The following is a 23495-nucleotide window of genomic DNA, read 5'->3' on the forward strand; positions in this document are numbered from 1 at the left end:
CAATTCAGTTAAGTGTAGAGTAGAAATTACACTGAGATTGTGTTTTTAAATCTTAGCAAATTCGATTTTATTGATTTTAAAGTTCTTTTTTTACATAAATAATTATGTCTTTAAAAATAACACGAATGAGAAGTTTAGTGAAGAAGTATTTTCATTGTTATTTTAAAAACAAGTAATAAGAAGATTTTATTAGTTCTTAAATTTTGTTGTAAGCATATCTAAAATAAATTAATTTTTTCTACCGGCCTAATTTAATTTACTAATTCGCTAGAAATAAAGCTAAATGTATAAAAACTTTTTTTTTTAAATTTTCCTAAATAACAAAAATATACATTAAGAATATGGTGAAAGGGTATGTAAACTTAACATTTTATAAACTTCCCTATTTTCTGCTTCCAAATCTGATATTACTTAATTTGATCAACTAACTTAAAAAAAACGAAACTGATTAATTAAAATTGTCAATGCCTTAATTTTACTCAGTCATTTGTAAAAATCAGCTTGTTACAAAATAAAACTTAAATTTTCCGCTTTAAAAATATGGTCAGAATTGACTTAATCGGAACTATTCATTTGCTTTAAATATATATAGAACAAATAATCTCGCCAATGGCTTCATTTCATCTACTAATTTACTAGAAATAAATTTAGTATCGTATGAAATTCTTTTCAATTAATTCTTTATAGATGACAATAACAAACGCTGAATTTAATGATACAGTGTGTTAGCTATCATTTTAAAAGCGCTTTCCTCCTATAAGTGTAAAAATTGGTAGGATTTTCTATAATTGTAAAATGCTACTTTATTCTGTGGTATCCAGAAATAAGATGATTTCTTATCGAAAAACAATTATCTCATAAACAGTTGTTTAGAGATTGTATCGCATATATCTGTGCTTATTTAAGCTTATTTTTTAAATTTCTTCTAAATATCATTGAACAAGTTTTGCTCTGTTATTTTAAATACGTTATTTTACAATAGTATAGTAATATATGCATGGAATCTTAGCATACAGCCATTCAAAAAAGTTTTATATATTATAAAATGATACGGTCATTTTGCTATATATCTAGTAAAAATAAACTTACAAATGGCTTAATTTATTTCACTAATTTACTAGAAATAAACCCACAACCTTATGAACGCATTGTTAAATAATTCTGTATATAAAAAAACAATAAAAAATTTAGTGCTATTTTCTGTTTTAAATTTTTTTATTGGATTCCGATAACTATAAAACATCAATATATTATGTTATATCTTATAATAAAAAGACTTCCCAAGAAGAAAAATGTTGTCCTATAAACAGCTGTTAATGAACTGTTACGTAGCATTTTTATACAAATTATAGTTTATTTACTAAATTTTACTGGAATATCACCGAAGATTTCATTATTCTTTATTATATACAAGTCACTACAATAATAGAATAATAATGCATGTGTAGCATTATAACATATACTATGTTTATGTTTTCAATTTTTTTTTTACCATTATTATGCCACATATTATTATACACGTCAGTATATATAAAATAATGTTTATGAGAGTATTTTTTGTACATTATGCTTCATATATTCATTAAAATTTAAATATAAATACTCCGATATATTTTTTTCCAATGTTTCGAGTAAATATTGCAATTTATTCTGGTAGGTAGAGACCTTCTAAATATCTGTAAGAAAATTAAGAAAGAATTACTTGACTTTCATAGAGTTTAAATGTTTTGATTTTATCATGTAAAGTTGTTTAAAAAAATAAGGGTCAAAATAAAGACACCAATCTGTTTGATATTACTCTGTCATAGCTTATACGTTCCTTCCTTTATTGATCGTTTCTTCCTCTCTCTCAGAGTTTTATTGATTTTCTTGCCAAATGTAATCAAATGAGCTCAGAAATCGCAATATTAATCAAACTTCTTTCAAAATAAACTCTAAATATAAACATTTTAAAATTACGAAGGCTGAGAAACACTAAACATATGGAATCTAAGCTGTATCGATTGGATTTGCGAACGAAAACTCGCTAAGCCTAACTGGCACTCGGTTCAATGGCCATACTTGAAATCAATGTTTCCATGTAAATGTGTAAATGAAAAAGAGTTGTGCTTACCTCTACTAAATAGTACTTCCGATACATGAATCAAAGCTATCCTGTGTCGATCATGTTTTCCTTCCAAATCAAGATCGCAGGAGCTCTGTGTAAAGTCATTCAAAAAAGATAGCGTTTGACGCTTCCTGCTAGAGAATCCGCAGTGAAAACAACAACACGACCGGGGAAGTGGGGAGGAGAAATCGTGAATCAGAGGGGAGAATTATCTGATTGAGAGAAACGGCAATACGCTATATGGCACTTTTTGTTTTGTTTAATTGAAAAAAATATTTGTGTTTTGTTTCCAAAGTTTCCTTTTAAATACAATAAATGAAGTCTAATGTCTGTATTGAAATTTATTAAATTTTATTATATTTGTAAAAGTAAAATGAAATTCGAAAAAAGTTGAAAATTAAATAAATATGTCCCCCACTATTTATTTGTTTGTTTCAATTCATTTTAAGATGTTGATTATAAAAATATTCGTAAAAATACGAAAAAGAACTATAAATAAATATACGAGATGTATATAAAACATAGAAATGGTCAAGCATGCCTCCTAATTCGAAAAATACACACATTCAAAAATATATGAGTGTAAAATATTTGCAAAAAAATTATTTAATGATACCAAAATTGACGGCCAACCTCCCCCTTGTGGGTGTGGTTTAGGACAAAATCAGAGTTTTTGTGCAGAAATATCAATTTTTTATTGCAGATTTGGATTTTTTTGGAAAAATACTTCAATTTGACTTTAAATTTTTCATTAATTTCTTTCAGAGAGAGAGAAAGCTCTAAACGTAAAACAAAATTGAGGCTCAAATCATTTTAATTTGAGATGTTTAGAGGGGAATGAAGATAAAAAGATCGAGGAATGCACATATGGATCGAAAAAAAAGAAAATTATGTGTTTAAATTTTAAAAAACTTATCTAATGACCCTGAAAATTGACCCCACTCTAACACTATTCCTGACACTCATAAGGGAAAGTTTTTAGTGATATTAAGGTTTCTAATTTTAAAAATAATGTTAAGTGTTCACTGGAAATTTGAGCAAAGAATTTCCTTTTTAAATAATAGAAAATTTTTTAAAAGAATGCGCGCATTTCGTTTTTAAAACATTAAAAAATCATTTAACTAAAAACAAGAAGTTTGGTATTTTACTAAAATATAACCAGCACAAGAGTGATTATTGTTTATTCAACGTATTTCATAATAATAATAATAATAATCGTAAATCTTTTTTTAACTTTAACTAAATTCAGGATTTTTATCGTTTAATTCAAACTATTTATCTACTGGAATGTAAACATCCTAATAATGATGCAAATTTAAACTAGTTATGGAGTATATAATTGTTTTTAAAATTTTGATTAGTGCAATTGTTGTTTATTTTAATTTTAAAAATGATAAATGGTATTAAATTAAAATTAAAAATATTTCTAATTATATTTTCCATAAACTATATTATGATGAGGATGATGATGAAAAACCTTCATTCAGTGTTATTAAAATCAGGAATTTCATAGCACGGTTTCAATATAACTACAGAAATGTAATCAGATAAGTGAAATTAAAAATCACAATAAAGATATGAAACGTTAATTAGCTCTTATTAGTATTTGTCACGTATCATGCAAATTCCACCGATAAACTTTTATTCTGAGCTTATAAAATCGAAAATTCATTTACAGGATTTGAAAATATAATTCATGTAATAAATTTTTATTACTTCTTCTAATGAAAATCTGCTGATTTTTCTGTAAATAATTCTTTGGTTGTTGTATGGTTGTTTTGGTTCGCATGCATGTTTAGTTTGATTTGTATGGTTGTTGTAAATAATACTTTTACAGTCAAAAATTATTTAGAATAAATGGAATGATGTATTGAATTGTTTAGTCTTACTTTTCTTATATAAAAAATATTATTTCACTAGATTATTAAATAATTTTTTAATTAAAATTATGTATTGCCAATCACTAAACATTAAGACACTTGTTCATAGACTTATATTTAAATGTATCTTAAATACTATATAAGATTTTTAATTCTATATAAGAAAATATAAGATAAAAAATAGTTTTGAAAACATTATATCTTACTTTTAATTCTAAAAATGCATAAACGTTCAAATATTAGATAAAATACTTATAAATTATATTAATGACTATAGCATGCATCGATTGAATTTTCATTCTAAAATTACTGTAGAACAACCAGTAGCAGTATATACGTCCAATTAACCATAAAGTTTACGATAAAGAACATTTTTACCTTTACGGTTTTGTAACCGCTTACAACTAGTGAAGTTATAAGACCATGACTAGAGAACTCTACGGTTTCTTAACCATTTAAAACTATCATGGTTTCAGTAACGTAATAAATAAATTAAAACAGAACATTAGAGCTAGGCCTTTTGTTAGGTAAAATGCATTGGAGGATTCAAGACGCAACTTAGGGAGTTCTGGACACTGGAAACGCTTCTTGTGTTAAAGGGAATGGAGGACTCAGACGACAGATTGGAACATGAGACAAACAGATTAGTCCGCTCGGTTATAATATGTAAACATTTGCAAGAAACTAAATAGCTTTATTAAATGGGCTGAGTTGGTACAGTAAAATTCTTTTTATTCAACGGTATTAAGTGGAGGCAATTTATAAACAGTTTTTCTCACAGTTAACAGTTTGATTACCATCTTTTATAAGGTTATTTTACTGTTTTATATAAATATTTCTATTTGAATATTGTTTCATACAAATATTTCAGAATCTCAGAATTATTCAATTCACAAAACAATTTCAAAATTTTTTTTAAAAAAAATTATACTTTTTCCTTATTAAAGAGCAACTTTAAATTTTTTTAATTTTAAATGTTTCACAAAAATTTAAAAATTCATAAATTTTTTTTTTCAAACTTAAAAATTTCCTCTACAATTAATTTGTAAAAAGAATTAAAATTTCTTTAAAAGAAAACTTTTTAAGCCGAACTTGTTAGAGTAAAAAAGTTTGTCTTGGTCAATGGTTAGATTCATCTTAGATCCAATGTTAGATTTCGGATATATTTTAAATGCAAATGTTGATTTTTTCTTTAATTCTGGGAGTTAATTAATCGATTTAAATCCTTTGATATGTGACATATGACACCTGATTGAGAACTTAACACACTTAGAAATAAACAAATATATCATTAAATATAAAACAAATATATTATTATTTCTTAAGCAAATGAAATTTTCAATTAGATATTATCTCACTGCTTCAGTTTCTTGGGAATATTTATTTAATATGTGACATATGTCTAACTACACTTTTTCGTAACACTTGTCAAAATGTTTTCTTATGATATATGTCACAATTAGGTCATAATGGCACGGTGGTAAAGGTACTGAGCCATCTTTGTGAGGGAATTAGCTTTATCAAGTCATTGGTTTGAAGTTCATTCAGTATAAGATAAATATGTACCACTTGTCTGGGAAATAAAGGTGGTCGATGTCCACCTAAAATTATTGAACCAAAATATTCATGAATTTCTTGGCCAACAACTGGCTTTTGCAGGAGGAGTTGACATTTTTATACGTCTCAATGAAACGAATAATTATATATTTATTTACTATTCAGTTTAAAATATCTGCCAGGAAATTCTTTTTATTTAAATATGTAACTAAACCATTATGCTGATTATCTTTTTATGATAATAAAAAACTTATGCTTCTGAAGAAAAAAAGTACAAAAAATATTTCTGCTGCATCGATTAGAATTAATTAATGTTACCCTAATGGAATATCGGACATTATTTCTTTGTCGCAAGTCTTATTATCCAGACTTGCGTTAGTAGAGAATAATAATTCATTTCTATTCGCATCAGAACATAAATCAAATTAACGTGTTTCCTTTTAATCAAAGCAGACTCTCCATGATTGAATGAATAAATTTCCTTCCCTAATGGCAACGATGAAAAACTCCCAACTATCGATGATTACATTAAATCGATGTACTACAAGAAAAGTAATATCTTCCACCTACCTTATCCCAGGGAAAAATGGCTCGGCAAAGGATTATTTAACCTCCATAAAAACAAAGTTCTGTAGGTATAGGGAAAAAAAACAAAATCAAATTTCCCTACTCCTAACAGCCAAGCTGCAACTTTTCTTTCAATAGATCAATACATTGTACTTCAAAGTGCCTTGGCCTTCATTAATTCCGATTTTAGAACAAGGGATGATTTATACCTGTATACATTTATATACGTGGTACCTTCTTTCAAATACCGATGAAGCTTTTTGATGTTGCTGAAGTTTTTGGACCATTATCTAAATTTTCGATAGATCTAAAAAGGTTACTGCTTTCTTGTGTAACAGCAGGTTTTCAACAGCGTTCATCGGAAATCAGTTGTTTATGGGGTACTTAGCATGGAGGGATCAGCGCTTATGAATTATGTATTAGTTTACACTGAAGGGTTGTGTTGAAATTTTAGTGCTAATTTGATTTTGAAAGCAAAAGTGTAGGCGAGAACTTTGTTCTCTTAAATACATTTCCGGGGTTTTTTAAGTAGAAGGTTTTGCAAAGTTTTATTATATGGTAATTCAACGAGATTTTCCGCTGGAATGAATTACAAGGCAATGGATTTGTGTCAGACATCAAGATTAAGGTTTTGCAATTATTAAATATGCAAAACTATGTCTATTTTACCAAGATTTATCACAGACTTATAAAGATAGTAGATTAATACTAATTATAATAATCTAAAATCTTTTGTTTCGTTTTTTATTACAGTAATTAATAAAAGCCTTGAATGAAGTTTTGAAGTTCTTTTAAATGAATGTTGCTGAATTAAGTATAATAAAGTTTTTAAAAAATAATTTACGCTTGTACAAATAACGCCTATTATCAAGACTTTCAAGCTTATCACTTATTTAAAAAATAAAAAATAATAAAGCTGAATAAGTGAATAAAGTTAAATAAAATATGAATAAAGTTAAACAAAATTAATAAAGCAAGGACAAAATGAATAAAGCAAGCACAAATAATCATTTGTGCATTACCTGCGTTGTTTAGGTTTATTCATATATACTTTGAAGTATATATGAATACTTTGAAGTATTCATATTTGGATGCACGAAGTATACTTTGACCTCGTATGGATAAAAATTTATCTACCGCAGGGGAAAAATTAATAAAGAAAGAAACAAATAAAACTTGAAAACCAAGCAAAATTTAAACAAAATAAAATTTTCTCTTTAAAATAATTTTATGTGCCTCAATTTCTTATAAATATAAGTTTTTACGTCTGAAATTAATTAACAGTTTAAAAAAAAGGTTGTATGAGCAATAAATTCATAATGTTCACGGATAAGTATAGATATAGTGACAAATAGTAGCTTACATGGACAGGTACACTAAGTGGCCTGTGATGTCTCATGACCTTAATCTCATCGCACACCTATTTGACGCCTTTGGACGTTCAATTGCAGTTCGAAGACCAATTTCAATGACCTTCAATGAGCTCAAAAGTGCCTTAGTGCGAGAGGTAAACAGTATTAAAGACTGCTGTAAACAGTATGTATCTCTTATTAGACATGCTTTTTGCTGAATAATTGGGTGCCGGTCAGTTTCTATGCTAGGCAAGTGACCAGTTACCATATTTAGGGCACAGATTGTGCCTAATTTCGTTTTCCCACATATTGATCTGATATTTTTCCAGGTTTGGTATTATTTACTTTGTTATTTTTTAATTGAAAAAAAATAGGACGTTTTAATTATTTTAATCAGTGAATTTATATCTAATAAGTGTATTTTGTATTTAATTGCACTTTGAAATGTAGCAGATGAAACTAAATATTAATAATAGATAACTTATGAAGCAAAACTTAAAATAATTATTTTTTTTATTCTATTAATTTATGTAATGAAATAATGTTCGAATGATTTCTCCGTTCTAATTTATAGTTAAATATATTTTTGTTTGTTTGCAGCAAGCATTTCTCGTGCTAAGAATAACATGCTAACTAAGAATATTGGGCTATATATTATTCTTAGAAGGAGAAAATATCGGGAATGAAAAATACCTGACTTCTCTTGAGTTTATAAATTTATATTTTACGATAAATTTTAATTAATATTTCGATTTTGAACTTTATCTTTATGTAAGGGAAAGAAGCAAAACAGGCATTTGGTATTTTAAATCTCCTGGGAAACAGTTTTTTTTTTCAGTTTCTTTTAAAAAATTCTTTGTAACTCTTCGATTTTTCATTCCTTGTAATTTCTATCTGTTATTTATTTTTTAACAAGTTATTATTTTTTTTTAGTTTCTAGTAATTTCAATCTATTATTTATTCATTAGCGAGCATCTGATTTGTCTATTTTTAAGAAATTTTGCTAAAAAAAACACAGTAGCTTTCCATTTTTGTAATTTTTTGGAATATTTAATCTTTTAGTTTATCAAAATTAGCTAAATTTATGTGCGTCATAAGAACATCTTTCTTATATTTTCAAAAAAAAAAAAAATTATTTTTGATGGAATATTTTAAAAAAATGCGGTACGTTCGTTACACGAACATAAGAACAATACAAACATAAAAACAATATTTCAGAAATTATTAGATTTAAACACAATTTTATTCAAACTACTTACTTCATCTAAATAAGATCTAAAGCAATTTTAGTGCTTAAATTAGTATAAAAGTACTTTTTGGATTTTCTATTCTTCAAATGCACAAAAAAAATTAATTTAAAAATTTCATGAGGAAGTTTTTTGGAATTTGTTTTAATAAAAATTTTGCAAAACTATCGAGTTTTTATTAAACAAAAAACACAATAGTTGATAAAATATTTGATTTTAATAAAAAATGATGGCAATCGGAAAATCTATAGCACGACATTTTAGAAATTTGTTTAAATTTAGTAAAATAATTAGTTCAATGTTTATTTTATATTTTTTCAGTAATTCAATATTTTTAATCAGCAAATTTCATTGTCTAAAAAATTATTTCAAAATTATTAAAATTACATTAATAAACACCAAAAAAAGTAATTTTATATTTATTTTTTGTGTTTAACTTTTCATTTTTTCATATTTATTTTTTACTAGTTCTCTCTAATATATACACATCATGCATTTATATCTGCACAAAAACTGGATATACGTTTTCTTTTTTGCATTCAACTTAAATTCCTAATTTTCACTAATACATTTATTCTTATATTATTTGACACATTTATTCTTAATTTACGTATAAAACCCCAGATATATTACTCCAAAAATTACAGGAAGCTAACAATGTAGAAGTTTAAATAATCGAAAATTCCCTTTTCCAAACATGCCGATGTTCGCAAAAAAACTGAAATGTCAATATTTTACCTTTTAAAACCGATGCAAAGCTTCCAGACTTTAACTTTAGTCGTTCAAAATCGGCTGATTTCAGCGTATTTTGATTTCAGAATTCTTGTTATTTGTTTTTTCTTTTTTTCTGTAGAGTTTATTATATTATGTTTAATGTAACTGCTATAAATTCAAGCTACTATTTGCCATTTCAAAAGAAGTTAAATTTTGGTTTAATAGAAATATTATAGTTTTTAGGAGAACAAAAAGATGGATGGGAAATTTTATTTTAACAGAAAGGGAAGAGGTTAGTTGATAGCAGATGCGTTAGTGCTGTAACAAAATGTGATTAATGAGGGTATTTTACGTTTTATGGAACATATAAATTTATGAAATTGGAATTAAAAGATTTAACACTTTTTATTAAAATGTAAATTGAAGATGCTTTTATTTAGTATAAAAGTTTACTGAAATAGCCTTAGCATAAGTTATTTAAATGGGGGGAAAAGGTGATTTCGGTATGCTAAAAAAAAAAAATAAAAACCTTTAATATAAGATATTTTTAACTAAAATGAATTTATTTTAATAGTGATCACATCTGGATAATTACACTGGGGAGCATTTTTTGTTTTTTGTAGCACGAGATTTTTTTTAACAAATCTTAGATATTTTAACATCACTTATTTCGAATATATATGAAAATGGTTTCTATCTTCAGGCTACAATTTTTTTTAAATGTCATTTTTAGTTTATTTTTTCAAAATATACAAATTTAAAGAAAGTATAATTTACCAAGAGGTCGCATAAATTTCTTGACAAACTTCTTGGGGCATATTATCAGGATTAAAAATTGCCTCGGAGCAATGTCTGGCAATGTCACCATACACTTCTGGGAGCACTTCTCATTATAAACTGTTCTTTTCATTATAAACTGTTTCATCGTATACTTCTAAACAGATAATTGCCCCAAGCCTCGCACGACAACATTTCTAGGCATGAACTTAATTCTGATGATGTGTTCTAACTCCTAATTTATATCACAGTTTCTCTCAAAATCGCAACATTTAAGTGACCCCCTTATGCATATATATATATATATATATATATATATATATATATATATATATATATATATATATATATATATATATATATATATATATATATATATATATATATATATATATATATATATATATATATATATATATATATATATATATATATATATATATATATATATATATATATATATATATATATATATATATATATATATATATATATATATATATATATATATATATATATATATATATATATATATATATATATATATATATATATATATATATATATATATATATATATATAATACAAAATTAATTCTCAGAGTAGAAATTCCCTCACCCGAATTAGATAAGATCAAGTATTTGTAAAAATACAAAAAAAGAAAGAAAAAAAATTCCGCCCTATACGTGTATTTTATTTTCACATCCATTTTACATTATTTTTATGTAAATATTACTCTTTATATACTTATTATATTATTTATTGACTTTGTTTCGTTTAAATTCCATGAAGCTAAATTTTGCCAAATTTAAGATCTAATGCATATACATGCTATATTTTACCGTTTTAGAAAATAAGTCAACAAATTGATTGTATAAAGGAAATTTACTAACTAGAAAATGGATAAAATGGAACAGTTTTACTTTGAAAAAAGAATTATGACTAGAAAAATATATGTTTAAAATTAAAAAAAAAGTTTCCTCTATGAATAAATTATTTTGCAATGCTCTTATAATGCTTTTTAGGATTGGTATGATAATAGTTTCTCGATACATTATTTTGCTTTTTAGAAGAAGACTGAACTATGAAATTTTTCTGCTGTAATAAAATATTTCTCTGACTACCTAAAATAAATATGATACGCTTTTTTCTGAGCATGAAACGAAAATTAAAGTTTTTTTTATTTTAAATTCTTTTTACAAAATAAGTATTCTTGAGTTTTTGATAAATATTTTTTTAATTTCTGATCATCTTGCTTGTTGAAAAAATAGATATGAAAGTTTGTGACAAACGAAAAAAAATTTTTTTTTTAAAATACAGGTAGGTTTAAAACAATGGAAGTGCTTTTTTAACATGTTAAAACGTAAATATCACCTTTTTTCTGCTTTCTTACTAATATTTGCGTGAGTAGTGTTTGAAAAAATAATAACATTTATTAAATTATCAATATGAAACCTTACAAAGATTATTACTCATTAACTAAATGCTTGTCACTTTTGCGTTTATTGTCAACTTTTAAAATGTTTAGTTACAACTGATTTTCATAGATGGCGGTAGTACCTCACTGATTGAAAAATATATGTCGTCTAAGTCAGCAGTACCGTAATTTCAATATTTTTATGAGCATTCAAAATAGTTCTTCAAATAGTTCTTCCAAACGTTTTTGATTTTTTAAAAATAATTTTATATTGAGAAGAGAATAAAGAGAATTGATTGATTGAATAATTGAATTCCCCAAACAAAAGTTTCTTAAAATTTAACTCAATAGAAATTAAGCAAAATTTTGACGTAAAATTAAAGTTTAATTTAATTTAAACTTTGGTTCATGTCGGTGGGAAATTATTATTTCCAAAAAAAAAAAGACTCCGAACGAAATTTTTTTAACAATTTTTTATTCAATTTTGCCTTTTATGGTTACACAGATGAGATTAATTAAAATTATATCTAGGAATATACCGCAGGTAACATTGATTTCACTATAGAATTCTTAGACATCTTTTTGTGAATATTTATAACACAAAATAAAACTAACTTAAATTTTCCTCAATTTTATATGGGAATAAGGGGTATTATTAGATGAATTAGGCAAATTAGGTAGATATAAATGAATTAGCAAATAAATAAAATAAATAGAAAAATACAAATAATCGTAAAGCAGTAGTTTCTCCAAACAATATAAAGAAAAATTCTTTGGCATTGTTTGATTGCGATTGAATGCTTTACAAATTTTATAGAATAATACACAATTAATTATAAGTAATAAAAAAAAAACTATTTTACATTGCAAATTAATTATATATTATTTCAATTAATTATCAAGTTAATAATTGGTGCAATTATTAATTATCTAATATCACAAATTATTTAAATATTTTTGGAATAATTATCTTAATAATGCTTAGTCTGTTCATGGATACTAAAATCGAAGAATTCTTCTGAAACCTTTTAACACAGCTGTTAGGGAAAAAGTTGACTTCACTGCTTCGGTTTTTACAGGGCAGAGAAACAGTTTTACAGGAATTTACATTTTCTCTTCAACGTTTGTAAGTGGTTGATTTTTTTATGTTTATGTTTACTATGCGTTGATATTATTTCCTATTATTATTCCTATTATTCCTATTATTTTCCATAAGGTTATTATTCCTATTATTTTCCTCCGAAGAAAAGCAGGTTTACAGAATTTTCTTTTTATCAAATCTTGTATTAAAAAATTAAAAAGTGATGCAAAATATGTGCTAATTGTAATTAATATCAGAAAAGTAAGCGTGCATAAGTGAGTAAATTAGTAAATACTTGTAAGTAAAATTAGTAAATGAGTAAATACTTATATGAGAAAAATTAATGGATTTTAATGAGTATTAAAATATGATTTTCAAAAAATATTTGAATAACTCCAAATGTTAAATAAAAAGATAAATTTGTTAATTATTTTTTTATTTATAATTGAAAAAAATCTAATACAAGTTATTTCAATTTTGATTTAAATACTGATTAAAATTTTTTTTAAATCCTTAATTATTGTTATATAAAGTCAAAATGTTTTCCTTTAAATAAATTTAATCGATGTGACAGAATATGATAGCTAAAAAAAATAAAAAGTTAAGGTAATATTTTTTAAAACTGATTAATATTATATATTATATGAAAATTTCAAATAATTATTCCTTTTTTTTATTACTTATTTTTTTCAATATGATAGGTTGATTTAGGCTAGAACTTCCGAGGTTTCCAAATAATAATGATTTTTTATATTGTTAATGAAAAAAATTAAAAGGAGAAATTTATCTTGTTCTTGTAATTTTTTGAAGGGAAAGGTGCACGGATCCCGAATGTTGTTCAGGTCGTTTGGTTCAGTATACTGTGGTGCGGTTCTATAGTATGCTATGGTATAGTCTTGTGGCATATAGTCGGTAGTAGACTCAGGTATTTTTTGCTTTTGTTTTCCTTATTTTCTCTTACGTCAAAATTTAGCTACCTCGTTTAATTTGAAATTGTGCAATTTGGTGCTGCGCAATCCAGTTTGCTTTTTGAGATATTGAACTGTATTTCAGTCTAATTCAATATTTTAAGCAATGTAGGAAATTAAAATAAAAAAAATTGCAACTAATATAGAATATTCAAAACGTGGGAATTGAAGTAAAAGAAGAAAAATGCATAAAATTAATAATGTATGAAATAAAAAAAATGCATAAAACAAAAAAGTTATTTACAAATTACTTATAAATTTTCTCTATAGAAGTTTTAATTCTTTTCAACTGAAAATAAATTAGCTTTTTTGAAAAAATTTTTTTAGATAATTTTTATTGCAGGGAGTTAAAACTCAACAGTACTAATTTTCATTATAAGAAAAAGGAAATGAAAGTTTACAAAAAAATAAATCTGATAAAAAAATGGTAAACGAAATTAAAGCTAATTCAATATTATCGGTAGGTTGGGAAATTAGAAAAAAACTCAATTTATATCGTTAATTCAAAACGTTTTTAAGCGAACGAAAAAACGAAAATTTTTAAATTTTATAAAACTTATTTTGTATAGTCTAAGCAAATATTCTTTATACAAATTTTAATTCTTTGAAACTAAAAAAAGTGAGTTTTTTTTTGAGGAATTTTTTTCTGTAATCTTTGTAGCATAGATATTTTCTTGTTCTAAGAAAATTGAAAATAAAATTTTACAAATGATTGACTCATGTTAATAACCTGGATTTTTTTTAAAATTCAATTTCTTCCTTACAATAATTATACCTTACCATATAATATTTTAAAAATTGAAGGAATTGAAATATGAAAAAAAATTTATTTTCCTTCTTGATACAGAGTAAAAAGTAATAGTTTTCTATAATCTTTGTAGCATGCAGATAATACAGCACTCATTTTTTATTTTAAGAAAATGGAAAATAAAATTTTACACATGTTTGACTCATGTTAATAAGCTGAATGTTGTAACTTTTTTAAATTCAATTTCTTCCTTACATTAATTATACCTTACCATATAATATTTTAAAAATTGAAAGAATTAAAATATGAAAAAAAATCATTTTCATTCTTGATACAGAGTAAAAACTAATAGTTTTCTATAATCTTTGTAGCATGGAGCACTCATTTTTTGATTGATAAATGATTGACTCATGTTAATATAATGGATATTGTAAATTTTTTTAAATTCAATTCAATTAAATTTTTCAAATTTTCACAATAATTATACCTTACTATATAATATTTCAAAAATTGAAAGAATTAAAATATGAAAAAAAGATTTTCTTTCTTGATACAGAGAAAAAACTAACAGTTATAAATCACAATTTCTCTTAACTGTTGAAAATGAAAAAAGTTTTAAGATCATTTTGCTTAGTAAAATAAGACATTTTCTTTAACTGGCTGATCAATAAAGAGGGTAGCATCGTTGGAAATTGTGAGATGAGGGGGGTGCCGGGTGGGATAACTGAGGCACTCAGAGAGACATAAAGTATACCTAAGGTACTGTAACAGATGTTTGCAATGGTAGTGCTAATCGCATAACTTGAACTGTCAGCACTTATAGCCTCACTTGTTTGGTCTATGGAGTGGAAACTGGTCTAGGAATTAGCGCTCGTTGCTCATTGGTCCGTTTGTGTGGCTTCTGTAGTATTTACACCCCATTGGTCAATGAAGTGGGGGATAGCAATGAAATTTCAGAAAAGGACCCAACTCGCAAATCTAGCCATCTTAAACATCAAAAATATCCAGTTATGAGTTTCTCCTACAAAAGACTTTTTAAGGGACCGTATATTAAATTTACTTTGTATAGCTTGCAAAATTTTAGGAAAAATTCTAATGGCAATGACTTAATTCCATATGACATTTTTGATATGTATTTTTATTTTTATATTCTTTAATGAGCATAAATGGTACCTTTCTATCAAGTGCGCCATTAATAATGTTGTCTTCATTAATTTCGTAAATTTTATCTAAACTCATAAGACAAGAGAACGCCTAATTTTGTAGTAGGATAACCTACTTTTCAGGAAGGATATTATTGCAAAATCTACCCGCAATTGTAGGAAAAAACGGGAAAAATATGAAAACCTCTCATGATTGCAATGATTCTTTTCAGTTGTATTTTAACTTCTATATAAAAATCCTATACATGTTTTAAATGTGAGGCTTAACTAGTTAATGCATAAAATTATTTTTAAGAAGCAAACTTTGAGTTCAAATCTCTGAGAAATCTCGGCTGAAATATTAATACAGACGTCGCACAATGCAACAACCTTTGCCACTGAAATGAAAACAGACGTCACAAAGGTTGTTGTATTATGAAGAAATAAATAACGTCACGTAACACAAATAATATAAATAGTTCTTGATTAATTATAAATATTGGATCATTTAGTTGGATCATATCAGATCAAAACTAAATTAGTGGAATAGTTGATAATAACGTAATATACTATTTTTTTCATTTTAACCATTTGAAGCAGAATTTTTATCAAACATATTTTCCCTTATTTTGTATCTACTTAGATAAAAATATGTTAAAAATATTACAATTACAATTTTAATAGTTTATGGTTATGAACCACAGCATGAAATGTCGGTGTCTTTCCCGCGTTAAATGTTAAATATTCCAACCACGGCTCGCTTCCAAACATTAAATTTTCAAAATTATTTAGAGCTAAGAGAATGGAATTCTTTAATTTATGAAATCAATTATTGATAAATTCTGGAATATGAATGAAAAAAAGTCTTTTTTCAAACTTCTTTTTATACTTTAGTACAAAATCCATTAATTGTTTTAAGTAATTGTAAAATTAATTGCAAAGTCCATTAATTGTTTTAAGACCTATTAGACTGTTTTTTTATATAATTAAAAATAACAAAATATATTTTTGCTTGTAATTAGAGCATCAGAAAAAAATGTATGAAAAGGTCACCGGTGTCCCATCTGTGTCAAAGGCTTAATACACACTTAAGAGTTAATTTAAGAGTGGAAATAATTTAAATAAACAATCATTCACAATGGTTGTATTGATGAAAAGTAATAATAAACATATTTTTATCCTTTTAGATCTATCTTTATAAATATATTTTTATCCATACAAATTTTATCCTTTTTGCTGAAGGATCTTTTTAAAAACAAATATCAAAACATATTTTTGCTTGTAATTAGAGCATCCAAAAAAATGTATGAAAAGGTCACTGTTGTCCCATCTGTATCAAAGGCTTAATACACACTTAAGAGTTAATTTAAGAGTATAAACAATTTGAAAAACAATCACTCACAATGGTGGTATTGATAAAAAAATAATAATAAACATATTTTTATCATTTTAGATCCATCTTTATAAATATATTTTTATCCATAGAAATTTTATCCATTTGCTGAAGGATCTTTTTAAAAACAAATATCAAAATATATTTTTGCTTGTATTAGGGCATCCGAAAATAATGTATGAAAAGGTCACCGGTGTCCCATCTGTATCAAAGGCTTAATACACACTTAAGAGTTCATTTAAGAGTAAAAACAATTAAAAAAACAATCACTCACAATGTTGGTATTGATGAAAAAAATAATAATAAGCATATTTTTATCCTTATAGATCTATCTTTATATAATTTTATCATATTTAATAAATTTATTTTTTATCCATACATTTTTATCCATACCTTTTGCTGAAGGATCTTTTTAAAAACGTCAGATATGCAATTCACATAAGAGCCCTGGATAAAATTTATGTCATCTGTTGTAATTGTTGATTACCTGTACTATACAGAAAGTGGAGAAAATTTTTGCCTCTTCGGTTTTATCCATTGGAGTGTGAGTTATAGCTTGGGGTTGAGTGGTGAGCATTTCAGTCAGGGCTACCCTTTTCCCTATTCAACTTTTACGTTTTTTTTTTTAACTTTTTCGTCACGTTTTATTATTATTATGATTATTTTCGAAATGAGATGAGTTGTATTTATGACCAAACATTAATTCTTTGTGGTGAAAAGCGATTTTACGAGGAAGTTCTCGTTCTTTCAGGTTTTTTTTATGATTATGAGTTTGTTAGTTCAGAAATAATGCTTCGGGTGAAGTTAATGGTCAAAGTATAATGGATTTCTGTTTCTTAATAGTTCTAAAGTTGTTAATTTAATCTGTGGGAAGGATAATTCTTTAATCATTTGTACGATAAGCTAATTTTTCGTACTTTATGGAAAAATATTATAGTTTGAATGGTTTTGCTTCTCTAAGTATTTAATTATTGAGGATAATTATGGGAAAAAAAGAATGAATAGTTCTTCTATAAATGTTTTGCTTACATAGCAAACAAAAACGTCAGAATTTTTTATTATACTAGACCTGTGTGCCTAATTCAAAATGTTTAAGTACCTTACTTATTAATTGCTTCTATAATATAATAGGATCATAATCTCAATAGCAAAAACATTTGCATTGATTTTTAGAAACGAGAAATACTTAAATTTTATCTGCTGAATTTGAGGTTGAATATTTCTATTCAAATATTTGCACTAGGTAGGTTTGCAAGCTTTAAAATGCAAGATTGTTTAATGTTAAAAATGATAAATTTTCTGCTCTATTAACTGCATTAATTATTTTATAAATAAGAATTTAACTTATGAAAGGTAAAAAAAAAATTCTTATGGTAGAGGTGATCGATTTTCTCAATTTTTAATTTATTTTGTTTGCAGTGAAAGAAACTCTGAAGCGAGATAATTCGAATATCAGAATATTGAGTCAATGCATTCAGGAGAGGACACCGCTGTCTACTCCCTATGGCTATTACCTGTTTTCGGAACTATTCAGTAGTTTCGTAAGGAATTTAAAAATTTTAAGATTGATCTGAAAATGTTAAATAGTAGATTATTTATTTAATAGGTTTGTCATGTAAAAATATACATAGCATATTTCCTATCATTTAAAAACTGAATAATTATCTCATTTAATCCTTTGTAATAAATCATTAATAAAATTGGTCAATAATGTAGTTAGAATTTATTCTGCACTCTATTCATGGTTGTGGTATAAAAAAGATTAAAAGATAAGAGATAATATAATTGGTCATTAATGTAATTAGATTTTATTTTACACTCAATTTACGGTTGTGGTATAAAAAGATTAACGTTAATATAATTGGTCATTAAAACAATTACATTTCATTCTGCACTCAATTTACGGTTGTGATACAAAAAGATTAAAGTTAATATAATTGGTCATTAAAACAATTACATTTTATTCTGCACTCAATTTACGGTTGTGGTATAAAAAGATTAAAGTTAATATAATTGGTCTTTAAAACAATTACATTTTATTCTGCACTCAATTTACGGTTGTGGTATAAAAAGATTAACGTTAATATAATTGGTCATTAAAACAATTACATTTTATTCTGCACTCAATTTACGGTTGTGGTATAAAAAGATTAAAGTTAATATAATTGGTCATTAAAACAATTAGATTTTACTCTGCACTCAATTTACGGTTCTGGTATAAAAAGATTAAAGAATATATAATTGGACAGATTTTATTTAGCAGTCAATTCAAGATAGTGGCATAAAAAAATTAAAGATAATAAAATTGGTTATTAATATAATTGGATTTTTTTCTGCATTCAATTCAAGGTTGTAGTATAAAAAGATTACCAATCATTTTAATGATTTTTATTTATTTTATTTAGTTTTTAAATTATGGAAAATATATTAAGCATATTTTTGATTGACATTATATCATAGCATTAAATGACCTACATAACGTTTACGAAATTGTTATAAATTTACAGGAAAAAGGTTAAAAATTATACGTGCTTTATATTTATTTACTTTATAATTGAAATTATACAATTGAGACTTTATAATTGTTTTTCTCTTATTTTTTTTTTCCAGATTTGGAAAAAAGTGATTGGTTTTTCACGTATAAATAGAGAAAACAGGTAAAAAGTTGCGAAAAAAAACAACAACTTTAAATTGAAAACTGTTTAAAAGGTTTCAATAAAATTCTTTTTCTTGAAGTATACAATCCATAGCAACAAAATATAAGAACAAATCAAAATAATTTCTAAGATAACAAAGATCTAAATAAATTAAATATTTTTTTTAAGTAACAGACTAAGGGGTTACTGACATATTCCATGGAATTTTATTTTTATTTAGAGAAAGATAGAGGCTCTTTTATAAAATCAAATGATTATATAAATTAGTAATACCGCACAAGAAAATAAAAATGCTCGAAGTTTTTTCCTATTTTATTTTTTAAAAAAAATTAAACAATTTAAACTTTTATAACTTGAGTTTCTTAATTTTCAGTTTAACTGAATATATATTTTGAAATTCATAATTATGAATAAAAATAACAATTATGCGCATCATTATTTGCCATTTTTTATTTTTAAAAACATTTCTAAAAATTTTAAAATTAAAATTGCATTATCGCTTCCTTTTTATTTTATTTAAAAAAGAAATTCATAATCATAAATATAAATTTCCTTAATTTTTTTTTTTTTTTTTTTTTTTTTTTTTTGCCAGATGTAAATTACAGTAATTTGCCAAAAATGCATAGATTCTAAATTTCATCTGCTAATTTTATTTCAGTTAGTGAGAAAAATATATCTAATAATGAAATTAAATATATTTTTTAATAAAAATTAAATATATTTAAAACTAATTATTTGTTTACTAAATTTAGGGAGCTTTAATTGGGTAGATAGATTCAAGAAAGACAACTTTCGCACTATTTTTAGAATAAAATAGAGAGCTTTTTAAATAAATACTTTTTAAATTTTTAAACTAAACTTTTAAACTTTTTAAACTGAAAAACCAAGGATCTTTTTAAATAATAATTAATTTAAAGCTCGCGAAAAATTTAATTTCTAAAATTATTTAGAATATATAGGTTGATTTTAAAGAAAGATAATTTTTAACTGCATAGAAAATGACATTAAAGAAAGATAATTTTTAACTGCATAAAAACAATGACATAGCAACTTTCTTTTTTTTTTACTTCCTAAAAATTCACAACAATAGTAGGATTTTTGATGAAGAAACAGAATTTCAGCAAACATTTTTTTTCATCAGTCTATCCTCTTATTTATTCATCAGTTAAACATTTTATTTTTCCACATATCCAAATTTTATAACATTAAACATAGAAGTTAAAAAAATAATTCCATGATTTAATCCGCGTATATAACTAAATATCTTCATAAAATGGTAATTTTATATTTCCAGTAAAAGTAACCTGCATACTTTTCCGTTTTGAATTCTTAGTTATTGAAAAGAACGAAGAGCTTTAATTAGCAGCCAGGAAAAGCCAGGAAAAGAAGAAATATTTACCTTCCTGGAACTTTGAGAATTTACAATCTATATGGTACTGCCATCTATTGTGCAAAGGTGGAAACAAAAATCTTAGTATAAAATCTGAATCTTCATTCAACATATATTTTAAAAGCTAAATTGTACACCAACAATCAGAAGATACGTTACTATTGTCAAAATTTTAATAGTAATTCATATCTCTAAATTTTTTTGAGTTGAAATTTTGCTATTATTTAAAAGAAAGAAGTGAAGTACAAAACACGTACACCGTGAGATTTTAAAATATTGCCCTTTAATGTCTAATGGAGATGTGATCTAACTTATACAAAAATTTAAAAATTAAAAAAAAATAAGCACTTTTATATGGGCATGTATAGTAGTTTTTGGTATTAAATGCGATAAAATCGGATAGAGAATTTTTATAAACACTACTCATATCGAATTTTAGTACAATATATCAATAACAGATGGCAGTGCTACCTCATTAGGAATCCTTTTCCGAAGTTAAACGAGTTAAAATTAACGCCAATTATTCGTAAAGAGCATTTTCACACGATTTTAAATTAAAATAAAATATGACAAACACAGTGATCAATAATTTGTAAATTTGCATAACTGTATCAAACAATTTAAAACTATAAATAGAAAAGTTCTAAAGAGGAAATAAATAAAAACTGTAAATAAAGATAGAAGTTTACAGAATAATGACATAAACTAATAAGAATAACTTTCATCTTATTAAAATAAATAATTTACATCATATTGCTCGAACTATATCATATTATTTCTCTCATTCAGGACTCTATTAGAGATTATATCATAATTGTTTGCAGAAGTTCTAATGCTAAATAATTAGTTTTGCCGCAAATTAATTCACACATACTAATTAATTAGTGGTAATTGCTGGCGATGTTTTAAATTACGAAATGAGACATGTAAACGTTAATTTTCTGAATAACTACAGCTGACCCCTTGAAATATAGAGTGGGGGGGGGGTAGCCGTAATCTGATATATATGATCCCAATAGGCAGAAGAACGGTCGAAAGTTTAGAACCCTTAAAGTTAGCTTTATTATAATTTTTGTGTGCTTCGCCATATCTCATGTATTTTTTAAGCACATCAAAAAATTGTAACACAATTATAAAAATCTTAATCACATCAAAAGCTTAATAATTATCAATATATCATTTTCATGGAATTATCCTTGGAAAAACACATTTTATAATTATTTATTATTCTATTTAATAGTAGTATACAACATTTTGAATTATTAGACTTAAACATTTTGGTATCATTTTAAAGAATATAATTTTGAATGGCAAAATATAAAATTTGAGAGCAATCGTTCAAGTAGTTTCTGATTAATTAAATTTAAAAAAAAGTCACATATCTAAAAATTGATTTCACAAGAAATAGTTTTCTGGATTCAGTTCAATTTTGCCATGCAAAATTACATTCTTTAATATATATATATATATATATATATATATATATATATATATATATATATATATATATATATATATATATATATATATATATATATATATATATATATATATATATATATATATATATATATATATATATATATATATATATATATATATATATATATATATATATATATATATATATATTAATATATATATATATATATATATATATATATATACATATATATATATATATATACATATATAGACTCCTTAACCATCCAACCGAGTTCGATGAAACTTGCAATACAGATAGTTTGAAGCACGGGGAAAGTCACTATCGATATTGGAACATTCTACGACGAACAGTTCGAGTGGGATGAGTTAAAAGTGAAATGGAATTTTCTGATTGGTAAAATATTAGCCATTTTTTAAGATTTAACTGTAAGACAATTCAATTTTTCATATATTTTAAAGAGAAAATCAGTGATAATTTCTAGCTTATAACTCTGTTTGATAAAAAAAAAATTATTTATTGCACGTAGTTAAGTAATTAAATTATTCTATATTCAGATAAATTTAATGAACAACATTATGTGGTAGCACGCATGGTCTAACGTCCACAAATTTATACTTTTAAAGTTGTCTGATATGACTATGAAGCGCTTTTTTTTTATAATAATATTTCTCTTAAAACGTGTTTCTAAAATATCATTTATTTATACTCATTCGCTTAGAAAAAACGTAAAAATTCGCCATATTATTTCTGACACCAATGATGCTTAATTAATTTAGGTAATATAAGCATATTGAAATAAAAAAATAAGCTATGTACTAAAAATCGAAAGTAATGGAGTAAAAGATATTTATTTGTCTAGAAGAACCGTAAGAAATCGCCATACAATCATTGACGACAATGATGCTTAATTAATGTTGGTAATACGTTAATTGGTATAAATAAGGAACTTTTGTGCGAGAAACCAAAAATTACGTAGAAAAGATACTTATTAATTTTCAGAAGCCCTAAATATGGCCATATTATTACTGACACTAATGCTTTATTAATATTG

The 23495-nt window shown here is 24.9% G+C and overlaps 1 protein-coding gene across 2 annotated transcripts in view; it reads right to left on the reverse strand.

Moving 5' to 3' along the window:
• LOC107453364 (uncharacterized) overlaps nt 1-2270 on the reverse strand; it is a 63551-nt gene extending 61281 nt beyond the window's left edge. For both annotated transcript variants that reach the window (XM_087168927.1, XM_043040537.3), the window contains exon 1: nt 2114-2270. In XM_087168927.1, the coding sequence (XP_087025053.1) occupies nt 2114-2140 (27 nt within the window). In that variant the 5' untranslated portion in view covers nt 2141-2270. The remainder of the gene's footprint in view (nt 1-2113) is intronic.
• Between the last annotated feature and the right edge of the window lie 21225 nt (nt 2271-23495).

Source organism: Parasteatoda tepidariorum, chromosome 1 (assembly GCF_982258835.1).
Source record: "Parasteatoda tepidariorum strain Cologne lab strain chromosome 1, Ptep-v5.0, whole genome shotgun sequence".
In the NCBI taxonomy this organism is placed as follows: domain Eukaryota; kingdom Metazoa; phylum Arthropoda; class Arachnida; order Araneae; family Theridiidae; genus Parasteatoda; species Parasteatoda tepidariorum.